We start from the raw sequence: 17,205 nt of genomic DNA on the forward strand, positions 1-17,205 counted from the left end.
TGGCAAGGTCGGTTGTATTCTAGTATCACTAGAAGTGTACAGCAACGGTTTATTTGTGGGTTTATTCTGAAGCTGCTTTCTGATGGCATCAGCTGTCCAAAGACGCGTTATGCTGACGGCGGCTACAGTTTCTCCAGATATGCATATGGCATTTTAATGATTTATTCTGCTTGTGCAGCGGTAAGTACGTTATCTCCGAGCATGAGAACCAGCCCTATTATCATTTACTTTTCTTTCTAGAAACAAGCATGTCATTTTGTACATTAACTTGAATTAGTAGAAACGATGGATTTCAAAGAAACAAGTTACCCAGGGTCACGTGTCTTAAATGAGAGAACAGAGTGCGATCAATGCAGATTTAGAGCAAGCATCTGTATCCGGAAGAGGGAACTTGGGTAAATCTCTGCCAAGCCAGACAAGATCTCCTCATTGTTAAATTAAAGTTTAGAAGTGTCATTATCATCACTTAAGACTCCATGCAAAGGAGGCCAATTATTCACGAAAACACGTATTCAAAACAATTCAGAAGGCAACCCCTAAAGATGATGTACTTGGGATACCATAAAAGGAAATGCTAGGTTTTTCAAGCTACTGGCTTTGAAAACACGGTCATCTTTGCTGACTATGCAACTTTCATGCTAAGGATTAGGTCTGTCATCAGACCTCCCTCACCTTCTCTGCAGACTTACATTTGAAAGAATTGGGCTAACTTTGGCCGTGAAGGTGGATCACCCTGGAAGTCCACAGAAGTCAGATACGCGTGCGTTCCTGACCGCATAGGCCAGGCAGGCACTCCGTGTTACAGCCGTCAAGCTGCTCAACTGAATCATGTCTGCCTGAGCTTAGCAGCTTAAAATTCATTGCACACAGCCTGCAGTGCTGACATGGATATGATAAGACAGAAGAACAGGAACACCACTCTAAAGTAACCCAGCTGAACTGCACATGTCCTGACCCTCTCCGCGCTCCCTGGGGCTTTTGTTACCTGGAAAATATGCAGCTCCTAAGCAGCACTGGCTCCTCCAGACTGCTGCTTTTAGCCATGCAGAAACCCATTTCTCTGCGGGGCTGGCAGCCGGAGAGGTGTTCTCTGAAGAAGGCTTCCAAACGAGTGCTCGAGGTGAACTCTTAGTGAACTGGATTAATTATTAAACATGCAGATGGAGCTGTCCAAATGATAAGAACAGCTCCTGACGTGTCATGATCTAAGCTTTCATTAAAGCATTTCAGGCATACTAATGGTTTCCCACCGCTCATTACTTACATGTTCTCGGTTCATAGATATAATAACCCTGGTGCCCATAGGCGGGCGGGCTTGAGAGCAAGCGCTGGAGTCTGAATGTTCTCCCGCTGCTTGCAGAGACCAAACAGCGCCACCGCTTTCCTAGCACTTATGGAGCAATGACCGATGGCAAGACCTGTGTCAGCTCCAGCAACCAAACTAAAGGAACAGAAGCAAGCAGCACAAAAACGAGGTATAATCACTGAAAATCAAATATCAGATTCCACAACGTCTTCTCGTAGATATCATTTCAAAGAGACAAGACCTCACCCTAGAAACAGACAGGCGCACACAAAAAGGATACCCCCTCCCAACCTTTTGGGACAATTAGAGGGCAAAGCAATTTTATGGAACTAATCACTAGAACAATTGTGTGATGGCTACTGCTGATTCAGTTTTTGCAGTAGTGTACATGGCACCCGAAGGCCCTACACTTTGTCACCTAAATGATTTGCTGGAAGATAATAATGTAACAGTAAATAACAGAGGACGCGGAGTGAACATGGTGGAAAAGATAAAATGTCCGTCACCTAGATCTCTGCTCAGTCCATTAGAAAGGCAGCCCTGGCACCAACAACAGAGCCCGAGGCACACATACAGCACTGATTAATGACCGAGCATTGACCAGCAGTAGAGTCAAAACAAAAACAGTACCATTTTTCACAAACTAGTTTAAACAGAGATCCAAACTGCTCAGAAACATGACCGCACTCGCATCTCCATTCAATTTATAAATTAGCCAACTGGTCCTTTCAGGTGCCATGGCCCTAGGGATAGGATGCAGATATCCCCTTGCCTTTATGCTCAAGTCCAGTGTCACCCAGCTACTGTAATGAAATAAATTAGCTATGCTGAAATTGTCTGCCATACTGAGCAGCAACAAGACTTAAAATAGGGCAACTCTAGAAGAGCCTCGAAAGAATGGGAAGGACTCCTCTTCGATGCCTGGCTAAAAAAAATAAAAAAATCTGTAGCATCCCCAGTTAGCTCAGCCACTGGAAAGAGGAGAGCGGTACAGTGAAGCAGGTTGGTAGGAAGGATTGGGGGAGAAGGGCGGTGGACAGTAAAAGTACATTTAAAAAACTTGACTTTGGAGCTAGTCAATATCTTTTTATTGCCTGCTCTGTGGCTCAGGCTAAAAACTAGCGTCGGTGGTTCACTCACTGGCCAAAGATGCCGGGTCATTACTAAAGAATGCCAGGCAGAAATTTACCTTCGAATTCCGTAGAGTGGAATTTGTAGTTAGTCCTTTTCCAAAAAGATGTAATGAAGAGGATGAGGAAAAACCGCACAATGCTGGTTAAATGTAGTTTGTGCTGTAGCTTTTAGGAACATTTAGAAAACAAAAGCAATTCAGGCTGGTAACGGAAGGAGAACAATCCTGCCAATTAAAAAAAGTTACTTGTACCCAATAGAGTGACCTGCAATGAATAGTTTCTACAGTCTCTCTCTGTGCTGCTGCCAACATTGCACAACCTAATCTTAATCTTGGTAAAGTGGAAAGTCTGCAATCATTTTTAAGTTGCTTTGAAATGTTTTTGGAAAATATCCATGTAGGAGTTGTCATGTAAACCATGGATCTGTTTAACAAAGCTTCGCAATAGCGCACAGAGCAAAAACGTCCCATAATACTGTAATTTCAGACTGAACCAGCATATCTGACGACTTTGTGCAGCCGAAATTAACATTCAAAGGGAACATATAAAAACATCTCATTATAGGCTACTGCGGATTTCTCCTGGTTTGCAAGAATTAGACAAGCTCCTATTTCCATTCGCTTAATTTACAATTGTACTACTTGTAGGCTAAATTGTTTAATTGTACACCGAATGGATACTGGCTAGTGCTATCTACACACTAAAGGTGTCCGTAGAAAGGAGGCTATAATCCAAAAATACAATATGAAGAGAGGCCGAGGCTAATACCCAAGACAAACCAACAATTTAAACAACTGTTTCTAAATAAGGTATCTGAATATTTAAGCTCCGTTTAATCAGATCAACATTCTTTGGATATATTTCAAACATTCAATAGAAGTCAAAATATGAATTGGGGCCCTTATGTCAGAGTACTACAGATTGAATATGCAAAGAGCTAGGACACCACTACACATATGATTGAACAATATCTTCGATGTGTACCTATTGCCTATAATAGATTTTAACTAACAAGGTTTCGTTTTAACATTATTCATTTCCTTTTAAGTTTTCCAGAGAAATGGCTTTGGAATGTTAGATTGTGTCCCTGCCCTTTTGAGTGTAAGTCGGCACAGTCTACAGTGCGTTTTATTTTGTTCTGCAGGTTTTCCATTACCCATATTTCATTCAGACGATCTTAAATACCACAAAACTGCATTCCTTTATTTACAATTTTTTTTTTACAAGGATTATCATGCCATTTGATTTGTGCATCAGTTGTCAACTTTAAAAACAAATCAAAACAAGGAATCAATTGTCAGTTACTTAAGGTTTTTGGGGGAAGGGAATAGAAAAAAACTGCACCCATGCCATATGCCTTCTGATCTTTGTAAATCGTGAAATGGTTTTCTTTTTTCCTCCATTTTTTGCATGTCTTTTTTATTACCTCTTTTATGGCCAACATGAGCCAAATAAAGAATACTGTCAAGACATGACTTGCACTCACCGGCAAGAAATTAAATCATTCTCATGACAAGATAAGATCTTCAATCTTGCTCAGTTTTTTCTATATTTTAAACTGGGATGTTCAGGTCTTTGCAAAGAGTTGTCTAAAGGAAGACAACCGTTCTAGTACACAATACATGCTCAGAGTAGGGTTTGGGTTGAGCCCTTGCACATGATTGGAGGGCTTTGTTATTTAGCTAAATGTTCTGCTATTGGGCTGATGGATTTTCTTATATTTGTCCTGCCCAGGTACATTTCAGTCTCACAGTATTCAGATTGTATACGTTAATCCTTGCAAGTCATACTGGTGGGACTATTTTCTTTTGGGCACTCCACAGGAATGCGTGCATTATACTGCCTTACAATCCCCTCTTCCCTCTTTAAAAAGATCTCCAAAATGTAAACCCAAGACCTGCTGATGGTTGTTTCTTGGTGTGCTCAAAAATATAAAGGTCAATGCAGGGTGCTTCATGACAGAAGGTCAACGCATACACAAGCTTCTACTGGAAAGGGGTACATTCAAAGTTTACCAAGGCAGAGAATATTACTTCCATTTTGAACCAGACTATACATATATTCTGCTATCCTAGCGAAGGCCATAGGTACTTCTTCTACCAATACTTCTGGGAGAGGCTATTCCAGTCAAACTCTGAAGAAAATATTTTCGTTACTCCATTTCCTAGACCACTGAATGCAAGGCTGTGTGTTTGTGTATGGCAAACAAAGACACAGACCATAAAGCAGTGTAAACAGTGTCTTTTGTGAGGTCATGATACATGTGGCACAAGATTATAGACCTTTCGCATAGGTTAAGTCCATTCCAGATTCCCTCATACTTAAAGAAGCATCAGTGACTACACTGAATAGCGCCCAATTAACTTTTAAACTCGCCAGGAATCCACCAGCAAATACCATTCAGCCTGGCATTCTTTCTGAACAAAAAAAAGTTTGACCTAAAACAGAAACTACCTGGGCAGACCAACCTAGATATAGCAGATCCCTATTCAGGGAATCATATTTGTGTGTGTGGTCAATCCGCAGCATGTAGTTAACTATTGCCGCCCCATTTTGTGTACTACCAAGGACTGCCTGGACAATGAAGAGCCCCCTTCATCTTTGATCAGAACCCACTCATTTTTGTTAGAATTCACCTTTTCTTGACCAGATAAAGGCTTTCCTGAAGCTGGGAAGAAAAGCTAAGAGGATGCCCCTCATTTATTTTCGCTTTGTATACAATGTTTTGAGCTACACTTGACTTGGCTGACTCCTGCTTCCAGCAACAAGTCCTCAGTTTAACGTAAACCTAATCACTCTGGAGAAGCTCTGATGCAACAGCACATGGCTTTTTTTTTTTTTACCAGGAACACAATCCTGGAGCTGAAAGTCTTTGCCAAAGGCTGAGAGTAAGCCTCGTGATGAAGTCCATCTCCTACGACCTGTCCTGGGCAAAATGTAAGTTACACTCCCTGATGTGGGGAGAGGCACAGAACGTTTACACCAGGAGGACAATAAACAGGGCCCAGTGTCCAAACCCTACATGGTGGGGCTCTGAGGAAGGAAGCTGCAAAGAGAAACAGATCTTGCAGCCTAGTTGGCCAGACAAAATCCTAAAAAAAATGCCTAGCAAGAAAGTTGCAGATCCACAAGCGAAATGTTAGTGCTTCATGTTCTGAGAGACAGCATAACCTTGACTAGCCCCACACCATCTGCAATTTACTTGCCTACATTACACGAATTATCAAACTGTTTTGAGCAGAGTATTCTTCTTTTCTCCCCAGGCCTTATGTTAGGTCTCCTGTAGCAAAGGCTGGTCGCCTTTTCTCTGGAACCTACAAAAAACACCTTTTGCAATAATAGATAAAGAGCTAATGGGATTTAAACACGTGCCTGGGCCTTGAGCAAGAACCCTAGATTCTAGGGGGAGCCAAAGGGTCAAAAGGAGTACCTCAAGTCACACATGGATCGCTACCATACAAAAAATGAAATGCAGTTAGACATTCAGTAGATATCACCCCTTAAGTTTGAGGGCGTCTACTGCTCCACTTTTGGAAAACAGTTTAATTCTCCAGCTCCTCTCATTTTCAGCAGTGTCCTAAGCCCTTATAAAAGGGCCACCAGGCTCTGCCATTCTCTCAAGCAGCAATTGTAACTGAACACTGGAATTTGGGCAAGCCTTATGTAGTATTTAAAATCAACAATTATAGTTGGGAAAACCAGTCCTCTACCAGTATTGGGCGTTTTGTTGATTCTGGTACATTGATCATCAGCAGTGTGGCCTCAAACCGACAATGCTGGCCTACAGTACACCCAGACACACTAAAAAACTAAATAAAGGTCAGGCAATTCAAGGTACACTAGATACACTGCAAGATTTGTTCTGGCATCTTTAGCTTCAATGAATGCACACTAATCAAAACCGGAACAAGGGAACTGACAATTGAAGTTGTTAAGAAAAACACTCCTTTCTTTATACAATATTAATGCCCATGTATGGCTGTTATTTCTATCCTAGCACCATCCCACTTAGTACCATAAAATGATTGGGATTGTATCTCACTGCCTGAAGGCGACAACCTTGTAATTAGTTTTTTAGTATTTGACTTCACTGTATTTCCTCTGCGCAACCAAAAACCAATTGGTTTCAAAAGACAGTTCCATACCTAGCAGTAGTAGTAGTAGTAGTAGTAGTAGTAGTATATCCCCTGAACTAGGTCTTGGCTGCTGAATTAGGTATCCTTGAACAGTCAAAGGAACCAACACAGATTGGTTTACCAACTGGAATACAATACAAAAGGTGGTCCAGAGATATCAATGGTAAATGTCACTGCCTGCCCACTGCTGCTCCAGAGCCTAGAGAATTGACACATTTAAAAAATTCCAGAGAGCCAGAGTATTATAAGACTCCTCTATGCCACCTGCTGTGTTGCATACTGATGCAAATGCTTTCAAATGGGTTTTGTTTCAGCACTATATTTAAGGAGGAAAAGGTTGGCAGTTACTTCGCATTATAATCTCTTCTACTGAGTCTTTTATGAAATGCCACCATCTTGGGGGCCTGTACTGTTGATGAAATAGGAGACTAGACTACCCTTTCGTGATTAGAATTATCTAAGGCTCTGCATCACTGTCCTCTACTTTCAGGCTTAATTATGAGTACTTGTTCCTAGACATTGCAACTGCAGGTGAAATTCTCTGGCAAGGATACAATTGCACACTTCGATCTGCCTCATTAGGCTCACACAGCTTGTTTGATTGTTTGCTTTTTGGCTTCCTACCCAGTGTATGGAATAACTTAAATTAAATACACTGATACAGTTCACTGGTTTACTTTGTGTAGTGACTGAAGTGGAATTGCCTCACAATGCAGCAGCTGAAATGCAACACGCATTTTCAATGCAATAGGTCTCGCATTTGCCAGAGTTTAGGCTATTGGCATTGTAAATGGCAATGCATTTTATTTTTGTTATTAAAAGCACAACATATATAAAAGGCATTGTCATTTCTAATGCCAACAGCTCAAACTCTCGCAAATGCAAGACCACTTTAATGGTGGACGCAGCTGCTTATGAAAAGCAGACCGAGCTGTAAAATAAATTACTAATAACAATATAAAAGCGGGTGGTGTGCTGCGACGTGGTCGGTGGAATAGAGGAAGATCATTAAAGAAAATAGTGCTCACCGACTACATAAAACAGACCGTGTCACAACACAAGTTAAAAAGTCCAGCCTTTTTGGGAGGTTATAAATGCATCAACTCCTTGGAGTCTTAGGGGAAAAAAAGGTACAGGCCGCCCCCCACTCAAACAGTACCAAACCAGATTATGGCCTATCCCTCAAGACACTCTTATTTTTCAGTTATACTGCAGGATCCATGTAGGTGTGTGCACAATAGTATCACTCCCACTTCCCCATTACATCAGGGCTCTTAGTTCCTGCACAAGTGTCACTCTTTGTCAAAGTACACACAAGGTAAAATTAAAAATGCCAAACAAACTCCAAACTAAAACAGACTCACATTAAACCGAGTTTTGTGTGAGTCTAGGTCGTCTAGGCGACAGAGTTTTGTGTGAGTCTAGGTCGTCTAGGCGACCTAGACTCACACAAAACTCGGTTTAATGCGAGTCTGTTTTAGTTTGGAGTACTCACAGCCCAGAATAAAAGTAGGAGTGGCCAGTGAGTTCTGCAATTTTAATGTGTGAGATTCACTTTTTCTTTTTCTCACTGGGGTTAATGGTGAATGTGTACACTAAACAGCGACTGGTACTTGTTACTTGCTGTTTCACGAACATTCAGCACATTGTCTGACTGTTGTGAAGCAAAAGGATGGTTACATAGTGTTTGTCCTTTTCTTCTGTGTGTCTGTCTTTTTCTTTCCACTTTCATGAGAGAGAGCAACCTATGATGATAAGTGGGTACACTGGTAATTGTTAGCCAGATAACCCCATTGGCGGTTCTACCGTGAAGGGCTCACTCTCTTTCTCCACAATTTTTTGTGGTATGGGTGATGGTTGTTTGGCATTTTTAATTTTACCTTGTGTGTACTTTGACAAAGAGTGACACTTGTGCAGGAACTAAGAGCCCTGATGTAATGGGGAAGTGGGAGTGATACTATTGTGCACACACCTACATGGATCCTGCAGTATAACTGAAAAATAAGAGTGTCTTGAGGGATAGGCCATAATCTGGTTTGGTAGGTTATAAATGCAAACAAGGAGGTACCAAGGAGGGACTACTAAATCTATTCACGAATGAAAAGAAATTATTTCCAAAGGACAGTAACAAGAGCCAATTAAAAAGATGGGCGGGAAATGGGCAGAGCTTCTATTCCACACCTCAATACAGCATGCCTCGCAGAGCAGCGCATGCACTGCCCAGGCTCGACCTAAAAATTATTTTTTTGTTTAGGTATTATCTGACTGTTCAATGCCGTACAATATTTTCATAGAGCTGCTTTAATAATGTACCCACAACATGATCCCGATTATTACATTTCTTTAAGCATGGCAGTTTACACAGAATACATTCCTACACAAAAGTTTCGCAACCAAGCATATCTTATAGCGATTTACATCATACAGCATTATGTACTTTATGCAGAAACACTGTTCAGCTTTTAATATTTTATTCACAAGTCTGCATAAACATTAGTCAATAGGCACTTCTCTTTCAACAAAAGTTTTGTTTGACGGCTAGAAGGTGCAAAATGTGGACTGCAAAATACTAAATCTCCTGGTTCTTCATAAAATAAATAGTATAAGACAAATAATTGTGTTTTCATTCTACTATATATGGCAGACTTTCCAGGAATGATTGCAATTGATATGTGCAGCTACATAGTTCTTTCTTTGTAATGATTTGACTTTTATGCAAATCTTAGATTCTTACCAGAATAATAAAGGCAACCGGTCCGATGAAACTCCAAATGAAATAGTTATCTATTCGAAGCCAGCAACTGTGGTAAGAAGCAGGAAAAGAAAGTATGATCAGAATATCTCAAACCAAGACCTTACTGTGTATGTGTAGTGTGTGAACATGTTGGAAGATAACAACTTGATACAGTCCCATTCTGTGCATAGAGAATAACAAGCGTAACAGTGCAACATAAATAACATTGGCAGCATTGCCCTTTCTGTCGTGAGCACCTGCAGGCATAGGGAACACTGGAAATCACAGTTTCAGCCTGCCTTCTTCCAAGAAATCAGAGGGTCAGTCAGTGTTACTGCTCCTGGGGTCTAGTCCCAAAAAAGGAACAATGAGTGGTGAGTTAGGTGCCTAAAGTCAATTAGCTGTGTGTGCCTGTAAAGGGTGACAGAGTGCCTACCTTGGGTTTATTTGATCTAACATGCAGGAACATTAAAAATAGCACTTAACATTTTTCCCTCTGACATAAAGATAGGACATGGATTGTCATCGGTGCACTTATACACTTAAGACATGGGATACACGTTCTGGTCCACAAAAATTGGGTTATGAAAATTGACACTGGGTCACTGCCCACGTTTCTCAATGGATAGCATCCATACACAACTGGATGTAAGAATATCACACAAAGCATTTTGTTAGAGCTGTAAGAAGGTGAATTTTATTTTTTTGCTAAATTTTTATTACACCGACGCATTCAAGTATGATGGCTTATCTAAATGATAATTTGAACAAAGGATTTCATTCGGGTCACAGTGTGCTCTTCATACTATTCTGACTGAAGAGACAAACTATTATGCCATTTTTTAACAGTTTCAGATGGAGAAATAAAGTTTGAGGCCAAACCAGGAGCCCATGTCAAGAAATGTGGACTCTAATACATTTTCCAAAAATGGGAAGCTAAAATACCCATGTAAAAGTGCCTGCATATTAAACAACTGAAGAAACTTGGACAGTAAATTCATTGGCACAGTTCATGAGGTAGGAGCCTGGCAGAATGTAACAGGTAGGATAGCACAACTGAAGCGACTCTGTACTCTGGAGTTATGAAAAACTAAGGGAAGAACAAGTCTCATTTTAGGTTTTTCAATGTCTAGACGGTCTTAAAAATGTCATCAAGTAGTAAACTATTGTCCTGTTGAGGCCATCTCAACCAGGATGTTACAAATAGAGGTCTGTGTTTCAATATTAGCTCGAACTTTAATCCATGACAACCCTGTACCAATTAGTTTACATTTATTTTAACCCCCATAGCCACTGTCCTAACACAAGATTAATTATTTGTGAACTAAATTAGGCAAATGTGCAAAATATAAATATTTCACATGTTCTTTTCCTTTAGAAAACCAGACACTAACACTAAATTCCAAAACTATCAAGTAAAAGTTTTCTGCTCTTTGCAGATTTGATTAATAGTTATTGCGGCCATTTTTTAATATAATGAATAAGATCACTTATTTTCAGTTCATACACAAAGTGTTCTTCCCAGCAGAACAAACTAAATAATGTAATTGTCTGTCACATTTTGCTGAAGAATTGTACGTTATGAATAAAATAATCCATCTGGGACTGTGTGAGATAGGAGAAATAAAACGCGATATTTGAGTAAATGATGAAAAGTTCATCATGCCTTGTTCTGCTTTCATATATATCGAATCCCTCCTGAATACCTTTAATTTGTCTTTCATCATTAGCCAAATCAAAACACAGCTTGCATGGTCAACAGCATCTTCCTGTGGTAAAATTAATTATCAAAGGAAACAAAAGCAAAACACATCCTTGCCTCCAGGAATTAAACCTTAAGATACAGGTCCAGATCTGACTGCTGTCACTTTTTATAATTAAGTAATTTGCACACAAAAAGAAACTGAAATGTGAATGGCTCAGATAAAATACTATATAAAAGTAAGTGCTACTGAGTGCACTGGCTCTACAGTCAAAAAAGCACTACTTCACAAGACTGGCACGTGCGCATCAACTGAGGTAGTTCAGAGTAGTACCTGCTAATTCATATATTGTGGTTTGAAGAATTGGTTGTTTACTTTGTAACCACTGCGATTTAAAAATTACAACTACTCGCTTTTGGGACGTAAGTAATGCTTTTCGCTGTACCTATTTTTGTAGTTTGTCATATTCTGTCCTAGTATTTTTATTAGCATTTTGCAACCTAAGGTATTCATCAGAGAAAGGAAAAATAAAGGATGTTAGCCTGTCCTAGTGGTTGAAGATTCTGTAACGCACAGTCAAGGGGTTGGTAGTGGTACCTGAGAGTCTGCACAGCTAAGATGTCAAATATGCTGCAAAAGTACTGTTAAACAGCAACACAAAACTATGTTACTTGAGTTGCTTTTCTAAATTCAGATCTATTTTATTTAAAGACCATTCTAATTTACAATGCTGTGCACAAGAATAATAATCTGCTAAACTTAGAAGCGAATGAAATGTTCGAGTACCAATAAAGCTTTCAGACATGATTTCACTCTCTTAGCAACCATCCAACAGCAAACCGGCTGTAACAAAATTATTCACTTGAAAACACTTAGGTCGCTAGAAATTACTCACGCTTTCTCTGTTCCATAGCTCTTGTAGTCAATTGCTGCAGAAACGCCAACTACGGTGGCAGGAAAGAGATAACCAGCAACATAGTAGTACTTCTTTCTGGAATATTCACTTTCAAAGACCTCTACCAGCATGAGGTAGAGCTGGACTCCTTCCAGGCACATCCAGGCAAAGGCTGCAAGGAAGAAGAAGTGCAGAAGACCTGCAAATATGGGACACGCAACCTAAAAGAAATCGAACAATTCACCATGAAAAGAAGCTCTGCAGATGAGGTAGTATAGTAAATTAAATAGAAGGAAATCCACACAAAAAAATGAAATGAACAACTTGATGAAAATAAAACGTATATCATTATATCATGTATATTTATTTGTGAAATATTTTTACGAAATGAGTTCCAAATATAATGGTAGTATATAAAAAAAAGCACAGACTACAAACATCATGTGTGCGACTAAAGCAAGATACTTCACAATTACTTTGATAAACGCAACACTTCGGTTAACGGTCAACTGACAATCTCATTTATAACGGTGAAATGTTCAATCTTTATGATTTTTTACCCATTTATTTTACCTTACCATTTCTACATGGTCATAATTTCTAGGCATTACCAGCAGACACTTTCAAGAGAATAGAAAGATCAATATGTAAGATAGGGTTCCTTACCTTGTTGTCAATTTTATCGATGCCTATTAGGAAAATTAACTCCGCAATGAACAAGTTGATGCAGAGGTTCTTGTGGATGGTGTTGCGGTCACTCTGCAGGCCGCGAAAGAAGCAGAACGTGAAGATACAGATGATCATACACACAAGGGAGATGACAATTCCAACCCATGTGATGACAGTGAGAAGTAACTCGTGGACCTGGCTGTTATACTGGAAAAAAGTGAAATAGTACCATTGTAGCAGAAAATGAAAAAGAAATGTAAGAAATCTACAAATTGCATTGCAAAAATGCACTGCTTTACATTTCAATGTGGAGACCAACATAATGACTAGTAAAACATTTAAGAATATCAGCCGTACAAAGTAATGTTTTGCAACTGCTATGAGTAAAGAACAGATACTTATGAAAGTTCAAACTATTGATACAGTAAACAGTGCCTTCTGGTTCTATAGCTGACACTATGTGACTTCTGTTCTTAAAGAGCTAATCAATTTATTTTTTATCAAGGGCATCTCTCTACCTACTTGAAGAGAGGCATATACCCGGATATTGTAATGAGTGCCATGCAAAATCCCTCTCAAGAAAGAAGGTCTCAATTTAAAAGCTGCAGTAAATTATTGACCAACGTATACACTGCCTTTTATAGAGAAAACTGAATCCATGGCGAGTACCCAGTTACACAACTATTTGGAGGCAAGTTCTGCACTTTCTAATTTCCAGTAGAGTTTCAGATCCCTAAGTGGTACAGAAAACGCAGTATTTATGAGAAAATAACTGCAGGAAACAGGCATAGTAATCATTCTACTGCCGTAAAAGTTGGATTGGTCATCTGCTTGTGACATAGATGGCCTCAGGTTGCCCCTCACCCATATGGGACATGAATGGAGACAAAAAGTTCAGGCATTAGACTAGATTTGTTCCTGCCTTACTAACCTTATCAACACAATTATTTAGATAATGTTGGGTCAAAAGTCTATTCTTTGGGATGAGGGGTACTCCAAGCCTGAGACTTATTACTGCTCCTGTAACACCTACAGCTATCACCTATCACAAGTATCACCGGAAGCCATTGCCATTACGGTCAATTGTATACTAATGATAGCCAGATTTTACAGGAGTTTCATGTAAGAGCCAATGAAGGAAGAAGAAAAAAGCGGTATATTGTGTCAATTCAGATTTAGTTTTTAACAAGTTGTGTTTGAAGTCAGCTAATTTGAAATTGTATTACCATGTCCCATGACTGAAACTAATCTCACTAGAAATTGCAAGAAAACGGTGCAAAACATTAGATATTTTGGCTTGTGACCCCACACTGAACAGCTTGACTGGCAAAAGTACAATGCATCTATAACTCCCCTTGACCAGGGACGCCAAATTCCCTCATGCAGTATTGGGTAACAAACAGAATGGAGCTGTAAGCTAGGACGGCGTCCACTATTGGTCCAATATTTTAGGACATTTCTGAGAGCAATTGCTCCCCAAGTAGATTCTCTCTTCTGCTGCAGCACAGAAGTTCATGGTTCTGGTCCAGCGCAACATGATTGGGGCCATTGGACCCATCCATGTGAGGGCAACTTCACATTTGGCGATAACTAGGTAATGCCACTAGTTTCTAACCCACCCAATTGCCATCCCCGCACATCATAATCCTCAACAATGCAAGCTTTGGATCCACATCTATGTCCACCTGAGTTGTCAGGAATAGGGTGGCGTGAATTTTCGACCAATATCTGTACATTAATCTAATATATTACAAAAATGCTCACTATTTTCAGTAGTTCACAAAATAGCCCTGATCTAAACTTTTGTTTACTTGACTGGTCTACTGTTCAGCTGGGTAACAAAGTATGTCACAGAATCTTACGGGCACATTTCAATTAGTATACAACAGAAGTACATTACATTTTTAGCCTATATTTATTTGACTATATATCCACTGAAAAGGAGGCACTAGTTTGGCTGAGATTGGAAACAGATAAAACTGTGGGTGTTCGTCTTAATGTAGAAGCCAGTTTATAAGCAAACCCACAATTACCACTCTCACTGCTTTGGCTCTACATGAGTTCATTGGAGCTCAACCACTTCCTCATAGTGGACGTAGTAAAAAAAAGAGGAAAGGAACTGGCCGACTGTGACAGGAGCACTGTCTACCATCCAGTCTATGACCAGGTTCAAAATCTTTGAGGAGATACTGTAGTCCAAATTTCAAGCGTGTGGTGATGGCCACTAAGACTTGGCATTGGTATGCATTTTAGAAATAGAATAAAACAATCAATTATGAGCTCTGATGTACTCCAGTAGAACATATTAAAAAAGGGTATCCATCAAAGAGAATGACATTTCTGGTGTTATACAATGTTATGTTGTGTATAGGGTCTGCTTCTTATAATGCTGGTGAGGCCTATTAAATTACTAATGTTTATTTGCCACACATTTAAAAACCCAGATATGTTCATTTGAGAACTGTGATAAAGTGCGGTCTACTTTTACTTGACAGATGCAAAGGAAACTAGTCCATATATAACATCAAATAAATGAAAATTTTCCACGCAGTTTATTAACCATGGTTCTCTTAGTCAATACGGTTCTTCAATTCACATTGAATAGGGCCTGTTCCGCCTTGTGGCCGGTGGTAGTATATGTAACAAAGGATGGAGTGATATATATGCCAACGCTACCCACAGCCTAATCCAATCCTTCAGCCATTTCTAAACCTAGAAATTGACTAATTACAGAAGATCAACACCGAATGACAGCATAGCCAATGCAAGCAAACCAACTTTAGGAAAAGCTTTTGATTTCTTTTTAGAGGTTGTGCAGTAACTTGACAGCTACTAGTCCCCATTTTAATAAAAACCAAAACCAAATTAGTAATGCTAAAATGAGGGAATCACGGCAAAAACATTGTTCAACTTGAGTAACTAGAGGAAAGAGGTATGCCTCTTAAACACTTTTGCTTTTATAATCTAACTATTGTTGCTTACAGAAAAGACATTGAGTCACTTAGAAGACTGATACAGTTGTTCTCAATTGAGGACGGTCTTGAAAAATTGTGGAAGTTGAAAAAGCAATCTAGTACAAAATTTGGAACCAAGGTGTGTGGGAATCGAACCGCTCTGAAATAAGGTATATGTCCCACAAATCAAGGGGTGGTTTGGCTCAAACTCATATAGGGGATGAAGCAGTTCTTGCCCAATACTAAGAAACCTTGCTCTACAATACATACCTTAAAACTAACCAGCAAATCACCATCTTACACTCCTACTTAAGGCCGCTTATAAAAATAACTCTGAGCAAACCTAAAAAAGCAATCTTTTCTTTCATTGGGCATGTACAAAACAGGAAACAAGCAAAGAAGCCAATGAATTCCATTTCCTCCAGTGTAAGAAAAGCAGCAATTAGACCCTCAAAGCAGGTTTGATTTAACAGAGGAAACAAATGAGAGTTGAAAGTACAAAGCTAGCGGTGCACTCTAAAGAATTACTGAACCAGCTCACACAAACTATCAACATGTTAAGCTTCACCAAAAGGGGCTGCGAGTTCTTTTTGACACTAAATGGGAGATATTCAGGAGGCAATGATGCCTTAAATTCGCCAGAAAAAAAGAAGAAGTCAATGCCCAAGAGACAGTAACACTAAGAAACCTGACCTCATTTGCCAACACTCTTAAGAGCAGGAACAATGGAAACATGCCACTTGAGCCCTCTAGCTGTGCTCTCAAGCATTAGTGACAATTATAATTGTTTTAGCAGTGAGCAGGCTTTTCCTGTAAGATAAAAGGAATTTATATATACATCCACTCTAAATAATAGCTTCTTTTCTTTTTTTACCATTGGCTCAACTTATTGCAGCCATTTTGGCCCATCAACCTATGGGGCAACAAATCGGTGTCAGACCAATAATTAAGGCAAAATGCTACACCATTCAGCACAATCCTGCAAACACTGAACACAAATGCAATATAAAATGTTATGAAAAATATTTGTAATTTCACTCATTACTTAATTTAAAAGTTGCTACTTTACACCAAGGGCCAATTACAATCTTGGCGGATGGGATACTCCATCATAAACGTGACATATCTCATCCGCCGTATTACAAGTTCCATTATAGGCTATGGAACTTGTAATAAGGCTGACGAGATATCCATCACTTTTGTGATGGAGTATCCCATCCGCCTAGATCGTAATCGACCCTAGGTACCTCATGATGAGAAATCCACGGTCTAAAATTTGAAGCACTGCATGAATGCTATAACACTTACCACAATTTCTCTACGAGCCATGAGGATTGCAAAGTTGGTTAGGTGACTACAAGCACAAGTTGTATGCGTTTTATTGGTGTCAACAAGTTTGCAGCCTTGAGTGGACCAGTATCCCATCATAGTCCTTTCAGAATAGTTCCAAAATGAGCAGTTTGCATTGAAATAGTTGACAGTCTGAAAAAACAAAGTGGAATAATGCATTTTTCCCAATTAAACAGTTATCACAATGTTAAAAAACAGCCTGAATGGAACTCTTAAACTGTTAAATAAAAAAAACAACTAATATATACTGAATTGTATTTAGAAAATATTGTGCGATTTTGGCCAACTTACTTTGAATACTCCACATACTATTTATATATGAAAA

General features: G+C 39.4%; 1 protein-coding gene across 12 annotated transcripts in view; it reads right to left on the bottom strand.

The window, feature by feature from the left end:
* Positions 1–17,205, bottom strand: part of LOC144755651 (adhesion G protein-coupled receptor L2) — a 250,472-nt gene that overhangs the window by 24,541 nt on the left and 208,726 nt on the right. For all 12 annotated transcript variants that reach the window (XM_078644852.1, XM_078644875.1, XM_078644831.1 and 9 more), the window contains 4 exons: positions 16,839–17,012; positions 12,574–12,783; positions 11,908–12,128; positions 9,310–9,376 (listed from right to left, as the gene is read on the bottom strand). In XM_078644852.1, coding sequence (XP_078500978.1) covers positions 9,310–9,376; positions 11,908–12,128; positions 12,574–12,783; positions 16,839–17,012 — 672 coding nt within the window. The remainder of the gene's footprint in view (positions 1–9,309; positions 9,377–11,907; positions 12,129–12,573; positions 12,784–16,838; positions 17,013–17,205) is intronic.

Source organism: Lissotriton helveticus, chromosome 1_1, assembly GCF_964261635.1.
Source record: "Lissotriton helveticus chromosome 1_1, aLisHel1.1, whole genome shotgun sequence".
Classification (NCBI taxonomy): domain Eukaryota; kingdom Metazoa; phylum Chordata; class Amphibia; order Caudata; family Salamandridae; genus Lissotriton; species Lissotriton helveticus.